The sequence below is a fragment of the Protopterus annectens genome, chromosome 12.part0 (assembly GCF_019279795.1).
Source record: "Protopterus annectens isolate FY-2018-M chromosome 12.part0, PAN1.0, whole genome shotgun sequence".
In the NCBI taxonomy this organism is placed as follows: domain Eukaryota; kingdom Metazoa; phylum Chordata; order Ceratodontiformes; family Protopteridae; genus Protopterus; species Protopterus annectens.
Genome location: NC_056746.1, coordinates 1,261,594,314 through 1,261,619,970, shown reverse-complemented (window position 1 = coordinate 1,261,619,970; position 25,657 = coordinate 1,261,594,314). Strand labels below are relative to the sequence as shown.

General features: G+C 44.3%; 1 protein-coding gene across 2 annotated transcripts in view; it reads left to right on the top strand.

The window, feature by feature from the left end:
- NCOA6 (nuclear receptor coactivator 6) overlaps positions 1-25,657 on the top strand; it is a 1,393,760-nt gene that overhangs the window by 1,210,282 nt on the left and 157,821 nt on the right. Inside the window, exon 9 of one of the 2 annotated variants that reach the window (XM_044090285.1) lies at positions 12,471-12,560. The exons of the other annotated variant lie outside the window; for it this stretch is intronic. Coding sequence (XP_043946220.1) covers positions 12,471-12,560 — 90 coding nt within the window. The remainder of the gene's footprint in view (positions 1-12,470; positions 12,561-25,657) is intronic. 2 annotated transcript variants of the gene reach the window in all.

Sequence of the window (25,657 nt, the reverse complement as noted above, 5' to 3'; positions counted from 1 at the left end):
CCGAGTTCCAAAGTCTAGGTCCGGCATCGGTTGCTGTCGGCTCCTCCCTGACGTCAGTGCGCCAGGGGTATAAAAGATGCAGCCGACGCCATTTTCTTCAGTCTTTCATGCCGCTTGGTGCCCGAAGCAAAAGCAGTTCGCAAGTGCTGGTCGGCCGACTCCTGAGATTTTCAAATTCGAATTTCAGATCCGAAGTCTTCATTAAAGCTAAGTACCCCGTTGGGGAAACTTTTTTCTTGCTCCAGACCGATGTCAGAAAAAGTTAATAATTGTATTTCTTGTGGGAAGCAAATACCTCATAAGGATTTTCATTCTTACTGTATTCCTTGCCTAGGCCCTGACCACGACATTGCTAGTTGTCGGTTTTATGCTAGATTTAACCAACGCACTATTAAGCATCGATACGATTTTGCATTTCATTATTTTTGCAGAAGATTTAACTATATAATGCCGTCGGAACAACTGACTACCGGAGTTTATAAAAAGCGCAAAGAAAAGGACAGGCATCCGAGGTCCAAAACAGACGACGAGGCTTCTGCTAGGCCTGTTGCCGGTTCGCCAGTTCTCAGTGAGGCGCTTTCGCAGCCCCTGACGCCCACTACCTCAGAGCCACAGGCTGCTTCCGACTCCCACGTGGACTAGGCCACTGGAAACTCAAGGTATTGGACACTCGAATACTATTCCCTCAGGTGGGTCTGGAGCTGCTGAGCAGGCACCGGCTTCGGAGGTTGTTTTCAGGCCTATACAGTTATATGTAAAACCAACTTCAGCTTCAAAGACTAAAGCAGCTCTAAAGACAAAGAAACAAGTACAGCATTCTCCTGGACAGGCCTCCATGCCTAAAAAACAGATGCTTAAGATGGCCGAAGACCTAATTACTTTGATCAGGGGTTCCCATCCCCCACCTGATAAGAGGCCTAGGCAAGAGATAGAATATGCATCTTCAGATCAGGTTTCCATTTCCTCTGATTCCTCTTCTGACCAGGAATATTCTCTTCCTCCCTATGAGGATTCTGATGCTGAAGAATCTGTTCCTTCAGCCTCTCCTCCTGAGGATTACTCTTTTGGGGAAACCCTGCATACTATGAGGGAGCATTTCCACTGGGAGAGCCAGGATTACTCAGAATCCAAGAAAAGGCTGAGAGACTTCCTTTTATTACTCAGCACAGGCCCCTTGCTATTCCTCCTGTTTTAGACATTGTAGATGATGTATTTTCAGAGTCCGGACTATCTCCTGACTCTTTGCCTCCAGCTCCTGTTAAGCCAGACAGATACTATAGAGTTCCTGACTCTCATACATTTCTTTATAAAAACCCTGCTGCAGACCCAGAAACTATCTCTCAGGGTCCCAAAGGGGTCAAGGCGTCCACTGCAAAAAAAAAACTATACCCTTTGATAGGGATTCAAGGGCTCTGGACAGATGGGGGAAAAATATTTATACTTCTGCTACCTTGGCTGTAAGAGCTTTAAATTGTCAATTTCATATGCTTAAATATCAGCAATATCTAATGTCACTGCTTAAACAAAAAATGTTGACAAATTCAGAATGTGCAGAAAACAAAGAAATGCAGGATTTATTGCATGCTGCTGAACAAGTAGGAAAGCATACTTTGCAATGTGGTTTTGATTCTCTACAGGCCTCTTGCAGGGCTGCTGTTACAGGTTCTGTCATTAGGAGACATGCTTGTTTAAAAGAACAGAATCTGCCCGATCATGTTAAAGCAAAATTATTAGATGCTCCGTTACAACATGATACCTTGTTTGGTGTTAAAGCAGAAGAGGTTTTGAAGAAAAAGGAGGACAAAGTTAAATCTATGCAAACAGTCAAGGATTGTTTACAGGTACAGCCTCCCAGATTTAGCAGGAACTGGCCTGCAAAGAACTGGTCCTTTCCAGTGTCAGACAGACCACAAAGAGGTAGATACAGACACCCCAGAGGCAGATCACAGCCCCAAGGCTCGTACAGGCCTAAACAATGGGGTGCTTCAACCTCCAAAAGCGGAGAAGAAAAATCACAGCCATACAGGAAACAGTCTCAATGACTTTCCCCTGCCAGCACCAAGCACTTATCTTCTGACAGCTCCCTTGGGGGGAAAACTAGCACTTTTTACTCAAAATTGGCACATGATCACTCAAGACAAATGGGTCTTAAATATCGTATCCCAGGTCTACAGGTTCCATTTTCATACCCTGCCAAGGCCAAATGGTATGACAGACCTGCCACGCAATCAGTGGGCAGAGGCACAAAACAAGTTTCATCCCTCATGGACATGAGGGCCATTCAGCAAGTACCACAGCAAGACCAGGGACAAGGATTTTACTCAAGGCTATTTTTGGTGCCCAGAAAGGACAAAACCTGGAGACCAATACTGGACCTGTCTATCCTGAACACATTCGTGGATATTCCAAAATTCAAAATGTTAACTCTGCAGCAGCTTCTGCCCATGCTGGGCAAGAAGGCTTGGCTTGTGACTGTAGACCTAAGAGAGGCATACCTGCATGTGACAATCATGCAGAAGATACCTCAGATTTATAGCTGGCTCAATGCATTACCAATTCTCTGTACTGCTCTTTGGCTTATCTACTGCACCCAGGGTCTTCACAAAGTGCCTGGCACCAGTAATTGTTTTCTGCAGACAAAGAGGAATTCAAATATATCCTTACTTGGACGACTGCCTTATTCAAGCAGAGAACAAGGACACTCTACTACAGCATCTGGCGTTTGTAAAAACATTACTAGCAGGCCTAGGGTACTCAGTAAACGAAAATAAATCAAAACTCGTACCCTCTCAAGAGATAATATTCCTGGGTGCAAGCTTAAATACAACTGCCCAGATGGCTTATCTCACGCCAGACAAACACAGACAACTGACTACTTATTTCAAAATGTTCATAAGTTCATACTAGGCTATCTGCCCTAGGGCATTTATAAGCCTAGCCAGAGTATGTTTGGCTTTCGCCACCCATTTTAAATTAATTTTGCTATGGCCTTTTTCGAGGTTAGTATACTGTGCCTCTGTCTAACAGTGACACAGAAGTGATACCCGGTGTAAACCTACGATCTCCCATCCACTCATCAAGATTCCTCTTGAAGAGAGTCAATGAGGGACTCTGCCTAACCTGGACTGGGATTTTATTCCAGAGTGAAGGGAGCCTCTGGGTTATGAATCTGTCCCTCCAGCATGTCCTATTTATTTTAGTGCTGAGGTTCAAGTCTCTCGAGCGTGTAGCTCGATTCGGATTTTTTGAGGTGCAACATGTCCCTTAATTCCGGGTTGGACATGGCTTTATACGTCAGGCACAGGTCGCCTCTGAGCAGGTGGTATGCCACTGAGTAGAGCTGGAGTTTCTTTAACCAGGCAGCATATGGCATCTGTTTGAGCCCTTTAATCTTCTTGGTGAGGTACTTTTGGGGTCTTTCCAGTTGCTGCAGGAGTTTGGTAAGGTACATCCCAAAAGGGGCATTGTACTCTATTATGGGCCTGATGAGGGATGAGTAAAGAGGCACGATGACCTCCCCTAATCTAGATGTGAATCCCTTCATGATTAGGTGGGCTATATAAAATGTTTTTCTAACCACTTTGGCCACGTGGTTATCAAATGAGAGATTGCTATCAACTTGGGTCCCCAGGTCCCTAATTACTTCTGTACTTAATGGATTACCACCTATGTGGTAATTTGTGGGCACTTTGTTTTTGCCAAAGTGGATGACTATACACTTTTTGGCGTTTAGCTTGAGGCCATGGCTCTGGCACCAGTTGTCTGTTTCTATGAGGCCCTTTTGGAGGATGCTTGTGTCTGCTGGAGAGTCGATTATGGCGCCCAGTTTGCAGTCATCTGCGAACTTGGTCAGCCACAGTCCTTCTGTGTTGGCCTGTACCTCCGAGAAATATATACCGAACAAGAGAGGTCCCAGGACTGAGCCTTGTGGGACGCCACTTGTAACTGGTTTGGAGTCTGACATGGCTCCAGCAATTCTAACCATGTGGGTTCTGTCCTTGAGCCAGTTTGCAACCCATCTAGTGACATAGGGGTTTATATTTAAGCTGGTGAGCTTATCTATAATGCCCGAGTGGGGTATTGTATCGAAGGCTTTTGCGAGGTCCAGGTAGGCTGTGTGGACCACCTTCCCTTCGTCAATGGCCTTGGTGACTGTTTCAAAGAAGTCGACCAGGCTTAAGAGGCAGGATCTGCCCTTAAAGCCGAACTGGGTAGGATCCAGTGTCTGTAGGTCCCCAATATCTTTATTTATGAGGTCCATGATGATCCTTTCCATAGCTTTGCAGACCAAGCTAGTCAGGCTTATGGGGCGATAGTTTCCAGGGTCCGTTGAGGCACCACCTTTGTGGAGAGGGACCACTGTTGCTGTATGCCACTCTTTGGGTACATATCCTGTAGTAAGGCTGAGATTGAACAGTAGTTTTATGTTTTGGTTGAGCTCTTCTTGGAGTTCATGTAGGACGCAGCCCGGGACACCGTCTGGTCCCATTGATGCTGTGTTTTGTGCTTTGGAGAGGGCGGCTCTTACCTGAGCATCTGAGATGTCAGGGGCAGCACTCTGCTGGGATAGCTATTTGCCCTTTGGTGAGGAGGGGAGAAGTTTGCGCTGAACCTGTCAGCTAGGATGTTGGCAATGTCTGTGGGTTCGGTGTATTTTTGTCATTTTGGACTAATTCTGAGCATATCTGGGAATTCCCACCCAGGTTCCTAACATAACTAAAGAAAGCCTTGTGATTATCCTTAGTGTCCTGTGCAATTTTTCTCTCGAAGCTGGCATTAGACGATTTTATGAGTGCCCTTAGTTTTTTGCTAATACTGATCAGAGATGCCTTCCCTTTTTGGGATTTTGCTCTATCATGTAGTAGCTTCCTCCTTCTATTGTATAGTTTGTTTATGGCTGGGGTCCACCAGACAGGACGTCTGCCATTGGAGGATTGGGTCTTGGTTTTATTTGGGATTTGCATGATCCATGCATTCCTGAAGGTGTTCATAGAATGCATTTATAAAGGATTCTGCTGCCTGGGCCGTATTTTCCACAGGCTTTGAAGGATTCCACCTCGGTTTTGAGGAGTGTGAAATTTGCTTTAGAGAAGTTTTTCACTGTGGTTTTTCACTGTGGCAGGGGGTGGGGTCGGGATGTGAATATCCAGTGAGATCAGTTTATGGTCTGTTCTTACCAGTGAGGGATACACTTCTGGTCTGGAGCATAGAGTCCCCATGTTGGTGATGATCAGGTCCAGTATGTTTTCCCCTCTTGTGGGAGTGGTAACATGTTGTTCCATAGCATTTGAGTTTATGAATTCTAGGAACCTTTGGGCTAGGGTGTTGGAGCTAGAGTAATGCTCCCAGTCTATATTTGGGTAGTTGAAGTCGCCCAATATAATGGTGTTTGGAGAGATCTTCATATTTTCCAATGTTCTCAGGAAGGCCGAGTGAGGTTCCTGGGTTTGGGAGGGTGGTCTGTAGCAGGCTATAAACTGGAAGGCAGTTTTACCCACTGTTAGTTGCACATGGATAGTCTCTGATGCTTCGTGCTTTGCCACCAACCTGGAGGTGTGGGTATCTTTGATGAATATCGATACTCCCCCTCCTTTTGTGGTTTGGTCCAAGTTTTGGGGCCGAAAAGCATGGTATGAGGTATACCCTGGTAGTGCTGGGGTGCTCTCGGGAGCCCTGAACCAGGTTTCTGTTACTGCACAGATATTGATGTTCTCCATGCTAAGGAGAGTTTTGAGTGCGTGCATCTTGAGGTTTATACTTCTGGCGTTGAGTAGCATTACTCTTAGTTTCTTATCCCTTGTGATACCTATGGAGGTGGGTTTGTCTTTTGAGCCTTGCCTAAAAAAGGCACTATGGGGGTAGCAAGAGCCTTTGCCAATATCCGAAAGCCCAGGGGTGACAGGTGCAAGCCATCCCTAGTGAAGCATCGTGGCTTGTCGAGCATATCATCCCAGGCTGACAGGCATTGGATCCCCTTTGAATGACACCAGTACTTAAGCCAATTGTTGAAATTGATCATCTTGTCTTCATATTGTGGCATCATTCTTGGTGAGGGTAAGATGCTACTCAAGGTCAGGGTCATACCGGCCTGGGCTACATGCTCAGAGAGCTCCTCTATGTCTCTTTTCATGTAGTCCAGGGAGGTACGTCTCAGGTCATTCACACCAGCATGGACAATGACTGAGTCATATTTGTACTTGCCTTGGAGTGACCTGAGTGCTTGTGTTATGTGGCGAATCCTAGCGCCCAACAGGCTGCTCACCGTGACCTTCTCCTTGTTCAGCCTGGTGAGCGGGACGTCAGTGTGCCTGACGATAGTCACCTATTACAAGTGTATCAGGTGTGTTGTTTAGCCTTAAGGGCTGTGACTGTTTGGCACACTGGCTTTGTGAGCTATGTGTTGCACGTGTTTTGTTTTGGGGTAGCGTTTTTCTTGGGTGTCTGCTTTAGAGGTCTCTGCTGCTTAGGCAGATCTTTATTTAGAGCCTCCGAGTATGTATTTGTGTGATTATGTGTTTGGTTTGGTGTCCTGGTAGGTCTGTGAGACTGGAATTGTAGTGAGTGTGGTTTCCTTCTCCTCCTGACTGGTTATGCCAGTACTGAGTTGAGAGAGCTTAGCCTCCAGTTTGGCTATATGGTTGCATCTATCACATGTGTTGGAATTTGTTGGGAAGAGGAGAGGGTTGTCTGTGTACATGAGGCAGTTGTAACATTGCCTCAAGATTCCCAGATTCACCAGCTGGACTGGAGAGGAGATTGACAACTGACCTTTGGACATGCTAGAATAATTTTGGGAATTCCTTTATAATTGAAAACAACAAAAACCCAATTATCTGCAAGAAAAATTCTGCAGGCTTTGGGCTTCATGGCATCCTGCATTCTGCTAATTCCATATGCAAGACTGCATATGAGTAAACTTCAATGGTATCTAAAAAGTGTTTGGACTCAACATTGCCACAGCCTGGAAACAATAATTACCTTCATTCCCTGCCTGCAACAGGAGTTTCGATGGTGGGCAAAAGCCTGTCACCACAACACGGGATAGCCATTCACCTTACATACAGCCAGACAGACATTGACAACAGATGCATCAGATTATGCCTGGGGGCACATATGGCAGGAAGATGTATTCAGGGCACATGGTCTGCAAGTCAAATGCATCTACATATCAATCAAAAAGAGATGCTAGCAGTTAAAAATGCCCTGACAGCCTTCAAGGATCTACTTCATCCAGGACAACTACTGATAAAGACGGACAACACCACAGTCATGTGGTACATAAACAAGCAAGGGGACACACATTCCTACCCCCTCTACAGACTAGACATGAACTTACCAAGTCCATCTGCAAGCACAATTCCTGCCAGGAAGGAAAATTCTCTGGCAGACGAACTAAGCAGAAACCTAATGGATCCCCACGAGTGGAAATTGGATCCACAAGTCTTCAGCATGATAACAAGGAACTGGGGGTGCCCGGACATAGACCTATTTGCCTCCCCTCACAATTGCCAACTACAAAGATTCTGCACAAGGACTTATCACAAGCAAGCATGGAAAGTGGATGCTCTATCTTTCAGCTGGGAAAACCTAACAGTATATGCTTTCCCTCCTCTGCCTCTCCTCCCCAAGGTACTCCTCAAGGTCAGGCAAGTGAAGCCAAAAATGATTGATTGCCCCAGACTGGCCCCGCCAGCACTGGTACCCAATCCTAAAGAGCTTGTCCAATGCCCAGCTTGGACACTACCTCAAATTCCTCACTTATTGACTCAACAAGACAATCAGATACTGCACAGCCAACTCAGGACCCTAAACCTGGCAGCATGGCGAATAATGTAGCCATTCAAGACGCACTTCTTTCTAAAGCAGTTTTTGATGTTATTTTGGAGGTCAGGAGGCCTAGCACCAGAAAATCTTATGCAGAAATATGGAAGAGATTCTGTGCTTGGAACCAGGCACAGGTATTGACACGAATGTTCCAAATATTCCTCAGATTTTGCAATACTTAACTGAGATGCTGGATAAAGGCCTTTCCTTTTCATCCATTAAAATTCATGTCTCTGCCATTTCAGCTCACTATAATACAGAACCACCGATTTTTTTCTCATCCATTACTAAGGCAGTATCTCAGAGGGGCCAAAAACATAAGACCCCCAAGGAGAGCTCCAGTACCTGCATGGGACCTCAACTATGTCTTGGAAAAACTTACACTGCCTCCCTTTGAGCCAGCCTCTGCAGCTGATATAAAATTCTTATCCTGGAAAACAGCTCTGCTCCTAGCAATAACCTCCACTAGACGAGTCTCAGAGTTACAGGCACTCATGGCTGTGGAACCTTTAATCATTTTCCATCTTGACAGGATTTCTCTGAGGACAAACCCTACTTTTATGCCTAAGGTAGTGACCAGTGTGGCCCTTAACCAAACATTTCACTTGCCTACCTTTTACCCAAGCCCACAGAATAAGGGTGAGAGACTTCTGCATTCTTTGGACATTCACAGCCAGCTACGCTTCTATTTGGACAGAACCAAAGCTTTCAGAAAGACTGAACAGCTTCTAGTAGCATATGCTGCAGGATCACAAGGAAAGCCTATCTCAAAGCAGACTATTTCCAAGTGGATAGGCCACTGCATTCATTTCTGCTATTCACAGCATGGCAAATCAGTGCCTAAGGGCATTAGGCCACATTCCACCAGAGCAGCAGCCACTTCAGCAGCCTTCCTCAGAGGAGTACCAACCAAAAGACATCTTAGAGGCTGCAACTTGGAGTTCAGTGCATACTTTTACAAAGCACTACCACTTACCTCTCTATTCTAAATCCAGGGCAGGCTTTGCCACTGCAGTTCTGCAGGGCCTGATAGCCTCTCCTAATCCTATTTAGCTCCAGCGTCCCAACCATAGCTTTGGGATTCAACCCAATTGTAATGACTGCAACAGTGAAACACGATGAACATAGTACAGTTGTGTACCTACCATAAATGTAGATGTTTGAGTGTATTCACTGTTGCAGTCCAGGTTACCCTCCCTCCATCCCCCTTTTCCTTGCTGGGAATTATCTGTACTTCTCTATTCTTTACAACCTATGTGGTGTATTTGTTTGTAGATCAAGGAAAAGTTGTTTTTTGGGTATGCATGCTTTTTGGCATTAGTGAGCCTACCATTTTAGGGGCACCTGACATCTGGGGCAAGAAAAACTGAAGAAAATGGCGTCAGCTGCATCTTTTATACCCCTGGCGCACTGACGTCAGGGAGAAGCCGACAGCAACCGACGCCGGATCTAGACTTTGGAACTCGGGCAGACTGCGGGTAGCCTGCCAGCAGGATAACCCAGTTGTAATGACTGCAACAGTGAATAAACTCGAACATCTACATTTATGGTAGGTACACAACTGTACTTTGTGATACATAAACAAGCAGGGGGGGTACACATTCTTACCCCCTCTGCAGACTAGCCATGGCATTGTGGAACACAGCCTTGAGCTACTACGTACACCTATAAGCTCAATTCCTGCCAGGAAAATTAAATACACTGGCATACAGACTAAGCAGAAACCTCATGGACCCACACGAGTGGAAACTGGAACCAAGGATTTTCAACATGTTGACAAGCAAATGGGGAGACCCGGATATAGACCGTTTGCCTCTCCCCAGAACTGCCAATTGCACAAATTTTGCACAAGGACTTCCCACAAACTAGCCTGGAAAGTGGATGCTCTGTCCATCAGCTGGAAAAATCAGTCTTTGCCTTCCCCCCTCTACTTCTGCTCTCCAAAGTGCTACTAAAAATCAAACAGGACAAACCAAGGATGATTTTGATTGCTCCAGACTGGCCACGCCAATGCTGGTACCCCCTCCTGCGCAGTGTGTCACTGTTATCCCCATGGCACCTGCCTCAGACTCCTTCCCTGTTGTCTCAGCAGGAGAACCAGATTCTGCACCCTCAGCTTCAAACACTGAACCTTGCAGCCTGGCTAACTTACATAATCTCTCCATTACCTTCCCTCAGTAAACCTGTGATGGATATCATTTTAGAGGCAAGGAGGCCTAGGACTAGAAAATCCTATGCTGGAAAATGGAAAAGATTGTTTGCCCGGAACCAATCTCAAGGAATAAGCACAGCAGCACCCAATTTACCTCAGATTTTACAATACTTAACTGAGATGCTTCACAAGGGCCTGTCTTTTTTCTCCATTAAAATCCACGCCTCAGTCATTTCAGCTCATTATAACACAGAACCCCCCCCCCCCTCTTCTCTCATCCACTGCTCAAACAGTTCCTCAAAGGGGCCAAGAATCTGAGACAACCCAGGAGAGCTCCAACCCCAGCATGGGACCTTAACTTTGTTTTGGAGAAATTCACTCTACCTCCTTTCGAGCCAGCTGCTACTGCAGATTTACAATGTATTTCTTGGAAAACAGCTTTCCTTTTAGCAATCACTTCAGCTAGAAGGGTATCTGAATTACAGGCCTTTATGGCAGTGGAGCCTTTCGTCGTCTTTCACGCGGACAGGGTGTCCCTCAGAACCAATCCATCCTTCATGCCCAAGGTGGTATCCAGTGTGGCACTTAAATCAGTCCATTCATTTGCCAACCTTCTTTCCGAATCCACAGAACAAAGGGGAACTGATACTGTGTTCCTTAGATGTGCACAGACAACTCAGATTCTACTTGGACAGGACTAAGCCTCAAAGGAAATCTGAACAACTGCTGGTAGCATTTGCTGCAGGGGCAGAGGGGAAGGCTATTTCAAAGCAAACCATTTCTAAATGAATAGGCCATTGCATTCATTTCTGCTATAAGCACCATGGAAAACCTATCCCCCAGGGGATCAGACCTCACTCCACTAGGGCTGCATCTACCTCTACAGCCTTTCTCAGAGGCATCCCTACCAGGGACATCCTAGAAGCTGCTACCTGGAGTTCTATACATACTTTCACCAAGCATTATCATTTGCCAATTTTCTCTAAATCCAGAGCTGGCTTTGCCGCTGCAGTCTTGCAGGGCCTTATAGCTGGTCCTAATGCTATCTGAATTCCTCCTCCCAACCATAGCTTTGGGAATCTACCCAAATGTAATGACTGCAACAGTAAAACACGAAGAACATAGTACAGTTGTGTACACTTATCATAAATGTAGATGTTCTAGTGTATTCACTGTTGCAGTCCTGGTTACCCTCCCTCCAGCCCCCTAACTTCTTTTGGCTATACCTCTACTTTATTTTACTATGCTTAAAAGCCTTTTTGGTGTATTTGCTTTTTTGTTGGAGGTATATGATTGTACTATTGCTTCCCATTAGGGGGGCATCTGACATCTGGGGCAAGAAAAACTGATGTAATGGCATCGGCTGCATGCTTTATACCCCTGACGTCATGGAAGAAGAGACAGCAACCGATGCAGGACCCAAGACTTTGTTAATCAGGCCGACTGTGGGCTACCTGCAAGCAGGTAACCCAAATGTAATGATGCAGCAGTGAATACACTCCAACATCTACATTTATGGTAAGTGTACAGAACTGTACTTTACTCGCTCTCAGTATTTGCACCTGTTGATTCTGCTCAGAGGGTCCTTGGTACACCCAAAACTGCAGTCCGACAAGCTAGCTATGAAGTTATACTAATTAGGAACAAATGGACCGTTCACCATTAGAACACTACCAGGTGATACTTCAAGTTTTTCCATCAGTATTCTTAGAATTGCACTAAGACTCATCAAGCTATAATTTCCCTACTGCTGTCACCCGGACTCCTTTGCAGTAGAGTTACCTAAATATCCTTCATCCAGAGTACCTCAACTGCCATTAGTAACCCACTGAAAAGCTTTTGCCATTGATTTCATTTATACGTGCTCTTGCATTTAGTGTGCAGGGTCTTTAGTCCCTGGAGTTTGTTTTTCCTTGGTTCCTGTGTGTTGTGGAGTGCAGTATTCATCCATCCATTTTCACCATGCTGTACAGGCAAGTGAGATCTGGCTTAATGTAGGCAAGGAAATATCATGTTAGAAATGTGATGTCTTGGACTGTTTGATTACCTGGGTAGACAAATGTTTTGTGTGGCAAGGTGACTGGTTGGTTCTGTACATAAGGTATTTGAAGCTTTGTCTGTTGGAGCTAAATTTGTTTGAATAGCATTGAGAGTAACCTGCCAGGTACTTGCAGCACTGCCATGTACATGTAAGAGGAACAAACTTGCTTCTCCTACTTATTAAAGTTCATAATGTGAGAACATACATTACTGCCCTCATATCACCAGGCTGCTGGTGCATTAATATATTGCAGCAAAGAAAAGGGTAAAGTAGGTAGATTTGTTGTGGAATGTGAGACAATCTATTAATTTGTATTTTGTATGACCTTTCCATTAAGGAATCACTAGTGACAGTTTTTATCATTAATCCATGACATGTGGAGTGTGTCCTTTGTTATAAAAATGTTGACATTTTTACCTGCTTAAGTTCCAAATTGCTGTCCCTTGTCTTTAGTCACCTTCATCGTCATCCGAAGCACAGGTTGCGTGAACTACACTGGGATCCAAAAGCTTCGTGGCATCTTGTGGGTCCCGAAACTCAAAGGTTTGTCCATTTATTTTTGTTATAGCAGGATAAAGTTGACAATGCAGCCACTACTGCTGCTTCACACATTTCAGTACTATTTCAAAATGTGACAGAGGCGCAGTCATGGTGCCTGGAACAGCCATATCTCCATAGCTCCAGTTCTTGGTGATCATTTGAGGATTTTTTGATATAGCAGTATGTTTTTTATGCCATGCATTATTCTTTTGGAAGCGGCAGTCAGTACCCCCCCACCCCCACCCCCCGTGACAAGTGTTTGTTGTTATTTTGACTTGTGGATCATTCTGCCGTCTCAGGTCATAAAATCACAGTATTTCAAAAATTAGCCTTCCTAGGTGGTTCTGTTTTATTGCTTCTGCTATTGAAGGTACTTTTGAGACCTTTTTCGAACTGAACTGTTTCTAGGAAGCTGGAGATGATGATTAAACATTGAGCCTGTATTTCCCTACATGCAAATGCCTGTGCTGGTTAGTATTCGTCACTGCTTAATAGTGAGAGTATTGTACCTGAGCTAAGCCGGAGGTTATCAGTAGTACTCTGCCCGGAACTGTTTCTCCATTTTAAACACAACTGCTGTTTTGACAGTGCCAGAGTCTGAAGGAGAGGCATATACCTTTCAAAGAAAGCTCAACTATCTAAATGTTCTCTTTTCTGTGCTAAACATTGATGTTTTCAAACTATACAGCTGAATCCCAAAGTGGATTTATGGATTGCCAGCTTCGTTATTGAATAGTGCATTTACAAAAAACATATTTTACTAGAGTCTTCACTCTCGGTATTTTAATTGCAACTGTCCTGTTCCTGCATTATGTTATTATCCACTGAGCCTTACTGCTGGATTTCTTTGCAGCCTTTTCCTTTCATGGTAATATGACACACCTCCATTTTCTCTGCAGTGGGTGACAAAATTCCAGAGGCTGGATTTTTAGAAGTCTTGCCCAGTCAGTGCCTGTTAGCATATTTTTTGGAGCCTGCACTGCAGCAGATTTCCACTCCAGACTGCATTAACATTAGTAAATGTGCTGAAATTATTCTGCTGAGTTGTTAATTTATCATTGTAGTTTAGCATATTGTATTGGCAGAAGGTACAAAGGACTATGCCAAGCATCTTCCTGATGCTGTTAGCAGTTGTGGGAGAGGCAAGAGAATAGTTTGTTTGCTTCTTCAGTCTGAATGTTCCAAGCAAGGTGGTAGTAACAGTGGTTACCCCAGATGCCTTGTTCTTTGGCATTGTATACAATGAGTAACACTCTGCTAAGTCTAGTTTTGTGGACATTTTGGCCTTGGTGATGGGTGCTGTTCTCTCAATGTCTAATGTCTATTGCTTAAGGCAGCACCAGTTCAAGGTCTAGTGAATGACACAGGCTGAGAATTCTGACTTTGATGGAGTTCTGCTTTAACTTTGTGTCTCCAGTGTGATGCATTATTTGAATCTGCTCATCTCAGTGCTTGGTAGCATGTTCACCCGTGGTCTCAATGCAGGTTATGTCATGATGTCCTGTATCAGATTAGAATGGCATGCTTTGCCCCCATGCTTCTGTGTTCTTTGCTGTTTTTTTCTGCTGACACAGTTGAGATCTCACTCCTTAAAATGTTATTGGCAGGTTCTTGGGTTCATTCCCTAAAGCATATTCATTTTCGTGGTGTTCCTGCTAGCAGCAACAGTAGTGGCACTTTGTGGTAGAGAAGAACAATATGAAACATTAGTTAAGTCGGATCCCCCCACAGAGACTGGTGAAACTTCATGTATGTTTATGGTATGCAATGTTGACACAGATGCCAGCATTTCATTCTAGCTACCCACAGCAGGTGAGAGAAACTTGAGGTCTGTGTCACACTGAGAGCAGACGTTGGCTGGTGAGAATGGCCAGAGTAAGAAACAGCAGAATGGTTCCTTGCAGAATCCCCATACTGTTGCTGGACAGACAGGAGAAAGTAAAATATATTGAGGCCAGACATTAGCCAAAGCTGTCTCTTGCAAAGTTTGTCCAGGAGCTGGCTTTGCTTTCCTCACTAGTCATGAGCTGTCCCACAACTTGAGACTGCTACCTTTTGCACCAGTCATTGGCTGGCAATGAGAAGCCTGAGAGAGAGAGAGACACCCGAAACACCCATCTTTTACATTATATAGGTTGCCAGTGCTGACCGTCCCATACTGGAATGTCTCTTAGAACTTGGGTCCCCTTAGTTGCTGGGGACCTGAACTTGAGTTTAGAGCTATAAATGGATGCTCTCATTTATGTGGAGTTTCTTTTATGAGAGTATGGGTACCTTTGTCCCCCACAAGAAAGACTGTGGATAATTGTGTAGCGTTGTGTGTCGTGAATTTATTTATTTATTTATTTATTTGTTTTACTAAATCTGTGTGTCAATAACTTTGTTCAGCTTTCTTGACTTTTCAGTTGTGTGGACTTGACTATGTTGTATTCAGTAATCTTGACTTCAAAGAAATGACTACTCTTTGGTGAGGGCCTTTCCCTTCTCATTTCTTTATGAGAGGGGGATTTTGAGGATCTTAATGTTCCGGTTTGTTGTTGACAAACAAGGATAGAAAGGCTTCCCTTCTAGATTACTCCTGTCCCCCCCCCTTGGGGAAGGGGTAAACTCCCCTGGCCCATGAAATCCAGTGTAGACTAATCTTTGACTCTTCTGCCTTAAGCATATAATTGCTACAGGCCAGCTGAGTGGTCTCACCTTTTGTGAGTATTTTAAGGGGCGCACCCAAGTTTGCTTGGGGAAACCCTGACACTGATGCCCTTTCCAGACACTATAATTGTTGCAGTCGATAAGAGAACTCTCATGCCACAGAACCTTGCCAGCCATCCACCAGATAAAGACATCAGGGATATAGGTAGGCTAGAAATGTGTATTTTAATTAATCTTTGCTTTCTTTGAGAATACTTAATTACCTGGTCCATACTGGCTATTTCCAGGGGGATCTCACCAACCAAATGACTTGTGTGGCCAAGGGCCTGCCAAGCGGGAACCTCAAACAAGTGTCTAGGCCCCAGGCTACTAAGTGTTTCAGTTTGAGAAACCACAGAATGGATGTTATGTATGATGTATCTGAGGTTTCAACCAGAGATATTACAACTGGCATTAAAGTGCAGTGCATGGGTACACAGGCCTACCACTTTAAGGGTGTTCAGACAGCGTTTATAGGCTAACAAAGATAAACCATGGGCCACAGAGATTCCGACAGATAGTACCACCAGTTAACAAGCAATACACAAACAATGCAAGAAAACAGCAGATTAGCGCTTTTGGTTGAGTATAGACGTCATCAAATAAAACCGTGTTTGAATTCCATTTCAACTTGACATTTTTACCTTTATTTTTTTACTCTCTTAAAAGTGTTTTTTATCACTTTAAATTTAATGCTTTGTTTGGAGCTATGCAATCATGATCATGTGATCTAGTACCTTTTGTTATTTAAATGGAGTTCAAACACTGTGTTTTGTCTGATGGAAGTTTATACTTAAAAGCACTAATCTATTGTTTTTTGTATTGATTGGTGTATATTGCTTGTTTATTGGTCGCACTGTCTGTCGGAGTTTCTGTGGCCTGCGGTTTATCTTTGTTGGTTTACAGTTTTGTCTGTTTTTTTAAAAATTAGCTTAATTATAGGCTCCCTGTTCACAGATCCTGTTCAGAGAGGAAATAGGCAGGATCCTCAGGACCATGGAAGAGCAGGCCAACACCTGAATGTGGGTGTGAAGTTTCAGCCCCTGTAGAAAGCATTTACAGAAACACAGATTAGCCATTTTATGATATGGTTCCAGTTCAGCTTATAACTGCCTTACCAAGTAAGGAGCAGGAAAGTCGAGTCCAGGGCTCATGAGCAGTAACTGATACAAAGACAGAAGGAATAGACACCAAATGGCGGTACGCAGAAGCTATGAGTCACCAGCAGCAGCCCAGAGTCTTTTACTGCCTGATGCACTGTGGAGGAAGATTGGGGGGGGGGGGTTGTTAATCCATATGTCTAAGTGGTTTAGATTATATGGGAAATTATATGGGGAAGATGGGTCAGTGACATATGACGTTGTTACATCCCTCTCTCTCAACAGATCTCAACAACAACTAAAAATCTTGCCAGGCTGTTCTTCCCCATCAGGAGATGCATGCTGGAGGTCTTGATCTTCCTAAGCAAGAGAGCCATCTAGGAGGTCTCACCACATTGTATAGCTCAAGAATATTATTCTAGGTTCTTTTTAGTACCAGAAGAGGCCAAGGACCACAAGCCCATTCTGAATCTCAGTGGCCCAAATGATTCTGTAGCAAAACAGCTTTGACTGGGGTCTGTGCAAATGGTGCTTAATTGCCTGTCAAGAGTAGACATAAAGATTGCTTAAAAGTGCAAGCGATACCTGCATTTTCAAGTGAGAGACAGTCGGTTCAGATGCCTACCCTTTGGTCTCACCACAAACTCTTGTTACCAAATTCTTGGTGGTGGTACTAGCTACTCATCAGAGACTTGAGGCAGCCAAAGACTTCCCGTACCTAGATGACTGACTAATATGGCTAGCAGGGCAGGCCTTGTCTATATCCAGACCATTCTGCATCCTAGGTGTCATGGTCTGTATAGCAAGCTTGCACTTTACCCATAAGCAGCACATAAAGTTAGGATTCTTATTGGATCCCATAGAATGGAAAACCTTCCTGGACCTCATCCAGATCATATCCCCCTTTTGGTGGTTTGACAACTTCTTTTGTGACGTGGAGACGCATCAGAAGTCAAGCCCAAGATATTGGGCTTACATGGCAGCCTCCATTGATGGTCATCATTTGATTGCTGTTGCAGTAGACTAAAGCTGTATGGCATATACCTTGCCAAGGATCAAACCGACTGGCCAGCCAGCTTCCAAAGCTTTATGACATCTTCCATGTGCCCTATCCAACTGTACAGCTTGAAAATTGCATTATAAAGGGTAACTGGTTAGAATACCAGAACTTCAGAACTTTCTTGCCATCAAAGTGCACTGTTCAATGCATACATTAAGTGACCAGTTGTCTACTGCTCTTCTAAGACTAGGCAGGAAAGTGCCTCTTTGGAGAATACCTTACACAACTTCATTTTTAAGGACATTTTTTTTATTTGTATCAGATTTTTATGCCAGAGGCTAGAACTGGTGTTTAGTGGTAATCACTAAAAATTTTACCTAGGATCATACATTTGTGGTCATGGTCCCCTCTGAGCAATGCCTTTCAAATACATTGTGAGAAAACGTTTTACTTTTCTGTCAAAACGTGTGATTTTGGGAGTTGTCATTAAAAAAAACTTTCACCTCAAAACTTATTTTTCTAGTCAGTTTGTTTCATTAACTCTCTCAAGTACTGCTACCTGCTTGTCATACCTTTTTCAATAGACAGGCGATCCTGGTTCCCTGTGGGGATTCTGTCTAATGCATCATTTTTTGAAAATGTGTCACTTTCCTATCAAAGTGTTATCAGAGGAAAGGGCTAGTGTATTTGGTGGTTGTCACTAAAATCTTTTTCCACAGAACTTAACTTTTCTATCAGAAGGCAGTACTGAGTCTTAAAGGCTCCACTACCCATTTTTCAGTCACCTTTTCTGAGGAGGACATGGACCTGGGTCCCAGTAATTCGATCATTCCCTTCCCGAGCCACAAGAAAAGTTCTCCAGGAAGCTTCAGTCTTGACTTCAGTTTTCCCTTCACCTCAGCCCCTAATGGGTGACTCCACTGTGGCTTTCTTGTGTTCCTTAGCTCACTCATCACTTTGTCTGACACCGTTTCTCTAGAAGCAAGCATGTACTTTGCAGCTGTTTAGCTGCCCTATTCAGGTAAAGGAAGAACTACTCTTACCAGCTTCTTGCAGGGCTGTAGACTCCCTGTTGTGGGGCAAGAAAGCTGTGAAGTTTTGGTGCCCTACTCACTGACTTCATACTGCTGTTCTGTAGCTGTACAGTGGCTAAAGAATGCTGGTAGGGCTGGTCATATCCTTGGGAGGATAGCTTTACTGTTGTAGTATACACCTTTGTACTTTATGGCACCTCATGCACACCAGCATATGTTGCTTTTGCATTGGACTGTCAGGTTTCAGTGGCATCAGTACAGACAGTCACAGTCCCACAGAATTAGCATGATGTTGCATGCCATGCCTGCAGTATTGGCTCCATTCCTCTGCCTCGTGGTAGGGAAGTTCCTTTCAAATATCACAAGAGTATCGTACAGTCACCATGCATGCATTCATCTGCCTAAGAATTGGGGACACACTTGGGGGGAGATGAAATGGGGCTTGTGGATTCTGCAGGAGGTTAAGTTACACATCAGTGTGTTGGAAATCTGAGCATTCCCTTAGTTCCAGTTTCTCTTGGCCAAAGGACCCCAGGCCATCCACATGAAAATCATGGTAGTTTGGTACAGCAACATGCAGAGTGGAACCTGTAAAAGTTGGAGACGCAAGGATCTACATCAGTAATGATTTTTCATGATGAACACAAAGTAAGAAATACTTTTCTTTCCATAAGACTCTAACAAAATTATGTTTTGTTTCAAATTATTATTGTTTGCATTACTGAGTCTTCTACCCACTTGGATTAAAATGTCCAAGGACCCTCAATAAGCAGATGAACTGATGGAAAGATAAGAGCTGGAAGCAGGAGAAGGTGGTGAAGGAACAAGTAACCAGTCAACAAGTACAGAAAAGCAGACTACAGAGACTTCAGTGTAGAAAATTCCTGTGAAGCCCTTTCCTGTTTTCCAAAAGAAAATGGTAGCTAAAACGAAGGAGATGAAAGAACTCTCAAAATAAGTGAGAGGCTAAAAAACAAATCACTGGAAACATGAAGACAATACTTGAACTGTATGTTTAAGTACAGATAAGGATTTTTAATAAAACTAAAATGCAAGTTGCACTCTGATTAAAAAAAAAGCTGAAATCAATAAGTGCCAGAAAACTATTTGATTAATGTAAATGTAATATATAAGTACTATATTTGGTTTTACTTACGAATGTAAGTTTATATTCAAGGGAGGAGAGTTGTATTCCATGCAGACAGATAAAATGCAAGTTTTAAGAAAAAAAAACGATTTAAAAATAAGTGCAGGCAGGAAATTCAATAATCAGCTCTAGGTTGTGTTCTAAATACAGTTACTAACACAGAAATCAAGTTTAACAAGCCAGAAAATGCTCAAAAGTAGGCGGCAATGCAGAAAAACTTAACAAATAATTTGAAGCAAAATACTTAAAATCTCAAAAGTGGCTCCTTTCTTCTCTCAGCGTTTTCTCCTTTTGGTGGGTGCTTCACCAACAGCCAACAAGTCTGAAAAGACGCCAAAACCACAAGGCAGTCGGGTTTTAAGAGAGGGAGATCAAGGAGTTAGGAATTGACCCAAAATGGCCAATAAAACTACAGTTTCAAGGCAGTAACCACTCCCACAGGGGCAGGCAGGCTGCTCGATGTTTATCACTGCCACTGATGAACAACAGAGACTTCCCTTTAGCCCAAGCAAACAATGGCCTCCAAGAAACTTACAAACAGTTCAGAACAGCAAATCTGTAACTGAATTTTTTTAAATCTCAGAAAAGTGGGGAAAAAAGCAATATTTTTTTGTTTTTTTGTTTTTTTTAAGGAAAGCAGAGGTTAACAGGTATCAGCAAGTTAGAACAGTGCAGTAAATGACCCCACACTTGAGTGCTAGGCTAGAGACAGATAAAATGCAAGTTTTAAGAAAAAAAAACGATTTAAATATAAGTGCAGGCAGGAAATTCAATAATCAGCTCTAGGTTGTGTTCTAAATACAGTTACCAACACAGAAATCAAGTTTAACAAGCCAGAAAATGCTCAAAAGTAGGCGGCAATGCAGAAAAACTTAACAAATAATTTGAAGCAAAATACTTAAAATCTCAAAAGTGGCTCCTTTCTTCTCTCAGCGTTTTCTCCTCTTGGTGGGTGCTTCACCAACAGCCAACTAAACAAACTGGAAAAAGATACAACCAAACACCTTAATACTGGGTAATTTCAACTACCCTGCCATTAACTGGGAAAACTACTAGGGTACCAACACCTTTTCCCAATGGCTCTTGGAATTCATAAATTCCAATGCCCTGGATCAACTAATCCATTGTCCCATCAGGGGATCCAATATTCTAGACCTGGTCATTATCAACATGGGAGATAGATGCTCCACACCAGTGGTCACCCCCTCATTGGTCAGGTCTGACCATAAGCTAATCACCCTTGACATCCACATCCCACCCCCACCCCCCAGTAAGGAAACCTCCGTAAAAAACTTCTCCAAACCCAACTTCATGCTACTCAAGTCAGAAGTGACCAACTTCATGACACTCACGCAGATGGGAGCTGAAAGTTCGACTGCTGAATCCTACACTAAGGCACTCTACGAGCACATCCACTCGTGCATGAATCGTGCCATCCCAAATAGAACCAAGATGCTCTCCTCCAAAAAAAAGAAGCCCATCTGGTGGCCCCCTGCCATAAACAAACTATACAACAGAAGGAAGAAACTGTTGCAGAAAAGAGGAAAATCCCAGGATGCAAAAAACTCCCTTACCAGCCTCAGTAAGAAGCTGAGATACCTCATAAAATCCTCCAAAGCTAGTTACGAAAATAAAATTGCCAAAGATTCCAAAGACAACCACAAGGCATTCTATAGTTATGTCAAGAATCTAAATGCCAATGGCTCAGATGTGCTCTGAGCTACAACAGAATGGCATTAAATATACTGCTCCCAAGGATATTGCCAATATCCTAGCAGATTGATTTAGTGCCAACTCCGCCCCCCCTCTCAACCCCTAAAGGGCCCATCTCAGTAGCAAAAGATTGCCATATTCCGGTAATCACAGCCACACAGGTAGAAACTGCACTCTCCAAAGCTAGAATTACAGCATCCATGGGACCAGATGACATCCCGGGCTGTGTACTACATGAACTGCAAAATGAACTGGCACCTTACGTAAGTGCCATGTTTAATCATAGCCTCACCTCAGACTTTGTGCCCAATGAGTGGCTCACAGCTACAGTTATCCCACTCCACAAGGGGGGATCCACCTTGGATCCCAGGAACTACCGTCCCATCAGTCTGACGCGCCTGATCTGCAAGGGCATGGAACGCATTATCATGGAACTTATAAACAAAGACATTGGCAACCTTCAAACACTGGACCCCACCCAGTTTGGGTTCGTGAAGGGCCGATCTTGTCTCCTGAAACTGATTGACTTCTTCAAATCAGTCTCTAGAGCTGTGGACGAGGGTATGGAGGTCCACACAGCCTATCTGGACCTCGCCAAGGCCTTCGACGCCATCACCCACTCTAGAATCATAGATAAACTTACTAAGCAGGGCATAAATCCATATGTCACTCGATGGGTTGCCAACTGGCTTACTGACAGAAACCAGACTGTAAAAGTAGCAGACTCCAAATCCAGCTCCAGACAGGTGACAAGTGGAGTACTTCAGGGTTCAGTCCTGGGACCGCTCTTGTTTGGCATCTACTTCTCTGAAGTACAGACCAACACTAAGGGACTCTGGTTAACAAAGTTCGCAGATGACTGCAAACTGGGAGCCATTATTGAATCCCCAAATGATGTGGATATTCTACAAAAGGGCCTTACAGAAACAGATGCTTGGTGCCAGAGCCATGGGCTCAAGCTTAATGCCAAGAAATATATAGTTATCCCCTTTGGGAAAAACCATGTACCCATGAATTACCACATAGGTGGCAGTACACTAAACACTGAAAGTGTGATGACAGACTTAGGGACACAGGTGGGCAGTGGTCTCACCTTCGATAACCACATCGCCACAACAGTCAGGAAATCCTTCTATGTGGCACACCTCATCTCTAAGGGCTTTTCATCCAGAAAAAAGGAGGTCATTGTCCCACTGTACTCATCCCTCTTTAGACCCATTATAGAGTACAATGCCCCATTTGGTGTGTACCTCACAAGACATCTGCAACAGCTGGAAAGGCCGCAGAAATACCTTACTAAAAGAATCACAGACCTAAAGCAGATGCCCTATGCTGACAGCTTAAAAAAATTCCAGCTATGCTCTGTGGCATATAGTCTACTCAGAGGTGATCTCTGCTTAACATACAAGGCCATGTCAAACCCTGAGCTGTTGGACATGCTCCACTTAAAGAAATCCCAATCCTTCACAGCCACACGCTCCAGGGATCTAAACCTTGTCATCACAATGAACAAAACATGCTGGAGGGATAAGTTCCTGACCCAGAGACCCCCCCTCATACTCTGGAATAGACTGCCCATACATGTCAAGCAGAGGGCCTCCTTGGCCCTCTTCAAAGGGAATCTTGATGATTGGATGGGAGATAGAAAATTCACCCCAGGGATCACGTCAGTCGCCCTGCTAGACAGGGGTCCAGAGAAGTAAATATTGTGGGAAGAAATATCCAGGGAATTGTTATGGCTAGGCTTGTATAGGCCCTAGGGCCGATAGCCTAGGACCAACCTATGAACCTATAATTGTGCTTACATTTAACTTTCGATAACTTGCTATTCCTAAACATATAAATTCATATAACAAAGTCAGGTATTCCATCTAATCTTGATATGTAGATTGATTGCTTTTCTTAAGCTAGTCGCCAGTTCACCGGTACTCAGTGAGGTGCTTTTGTAGCCCCTGATACCCGCTACTTCAGATTTGCAGGCCTCTAGTGAGACCCATTCGGAGTCCAGTATGCCGCGAGATGCTTCGACTGTGGAACCTGCGGATGACTCTACCTTGGATGGGTCCGGAGCCACTGTGCAGGCGCACTGGCTTCTGAGGGTGTATTCAGGCCTACTGACTTGCATATTAAACCGACGCCATCTTCCTTTCAAGGCAGAGGCCTGCCACCAAATCAAGGGACTGCCATTCACACTACCCCCTGCCACCCAAACCCTAACAACAAACGCATCAGACTATGCATGGGGGGCTCACTTGACAGGGAAGTGCATTCAGGGCAAATGGAACCCACGTCAAATGCACCTGCATATCAGTCAAAAGAAATGTTAGCTATACAGAATGCTCTGACAGCTACAAGGACCACATTCTTCCAGGAAATTATTGGTAAAGATGGACAACACAACTGTTGTGGTGCATAAACAAGCAGGGAGGAACCTACTCATATCCTCTCTGCAGGCTAGCCATGGCTCTGTGGAACACAGCCTGGAGCTACCAAGTTCACCTACAGGCTCAGTTCCTGCCAGGAAAGCTAAATGCACTGGCAGACAACCTAAGCAGAAATTTCATGGACCCCCACACGAGTGGAAACTGGAACCAAAGATATTAAACATGTTGAGAAGCAAATGAGGGGGAGCCCAGAGATGGACCTGTTTGCCTCCCCCAGAACTACCAGTTGGACAAATTCTGCACAAGGACTCCCCACAAACAAGCTTGGAAAGTGGTTGCCCTGTCCTTCACTTGGAAAAACCTATCAGTTTATGCCTTTCCCCCTCTGCCTCTCCAAGGTAATACTAAAGATCAAACAGGACAAACCAAGGACAGTACTGTTTGCACCAGAGTGGCCAAGCCAATACTGGTACCCCCTCCTGCGCAGTGTGTCACTGCTGGCACCTGCCTCAGACTCCTGCTGTCCCAGCAGGAGGGCCAGATTCTGCACCCACAGTGTCAAACCCTGAATCTGGCAGCCTGGCTAATTAACTGATCTCTCCATTACCATCCCTCAGTAAGCAAGTGATGGGATGTCATTTTGGAGGCAAGGAGCCCTAGTACTAAAAAATCTTTTGCTGAAAAATGGAAAAGATTATGTTCCTGAAGCCAAACTCAAGGGATGGGCACAGCAGCACCCAATTTACCTCAGATTCTTCAATACTTAACTGAGATGCTTCACAAGGGCCTTTCCTTTTCCTCCATCAAAATTCATGCCTCAGCAACACAGACCCACCCCTCTTTTCTCATCCACTGCCGAAGCAGTTCTTCAGAGGGGCCAAAAACTTAAGGCCACCCAGGAGAGCCCCTACTCCAGCCTGGGACGTTTTGTACTGGAAAAGCTCACTTTACCTCTCTTTGAGCCAGCGGCAAATGCAGAGTTGAAATTCCTTTATTGGAAAACGGCCTTCCTTCTAGCGATCACTTCAGCAAGAAGGGTGTCTGAATTGCAGGCTCTCATGGCAGTGGAGCCTTTCATTATCTTTCACGCGGACAGGGTGTCTCTCAGGACCACTCCCTCCTTCATGGCCAAGGTGGTATCCAGTGTGGCCCTTAATCAGTCCATTCATTTGCCTACCTTCTTTTCTAATCCACAGAACAAAGGGGAACAAATACTGCACTCCTTGAACGTGCACAGACAACTTAGATTTTACTTGGACAAGACTAAACCTCTCAGGAAATCTGAACAGCTGCTAGTTGCATTTGCTGCAGAGGCAGAGGGGAAGGCCATTTCAAAGCAAACCAATTCTAAGTGGCTAGGCCACTGCTTTCTTTTCTGCTATAAGCACCATGGAAAACCTACCCCACAGGGGATAAGACCACATTCAACAAGGGCTGCATCTACCTCTACAGCCTTTGTCAGAGGTGTCCCTACCAGGGACATCCTAGAAGCTGCTACCTGGAGTTCTGTACATACCTTCACCAAGCATTACCACTTGCCAATTTTTTCTAAATCCAGAGCTGGCTTTGCCACTGCAGTCTTGCAGGGCCTTATAGCTGGTCCTAATGCTATCTAATTACCTCCTCCCATCCTTAGCTTTGGGAATCTACCCAAATATGATGACTGCATCAGTGAAACACGAAGAACATAGTACAGTTATGTACACTTACCATAAATGTAGATGTTCGAGTGTATTCACTATTGCAGTCCTGGTTACCCTCCCTCCAGCCCCCTGACTTCTATTAACTATACCTCTGTTCTTGTTTGCTGTGCTTAAAGCTTTTTGGTGTATTTGCTTTTTTGTTGGAGGTGTAACCTTGTATATAATTGCTTCCCATTATGGGCGCACCTGACGTCTGGGGCAAGAAAAACTGATGTAATGGTGTCGGTTGCATGCTTTATACCCCTGACTACCTGACATCATGGAAGATGAGACAGCATCCGACGCAAGACCCAAGACTTTGATAATCAGGCCGACTGAGGGCTACTGCAAG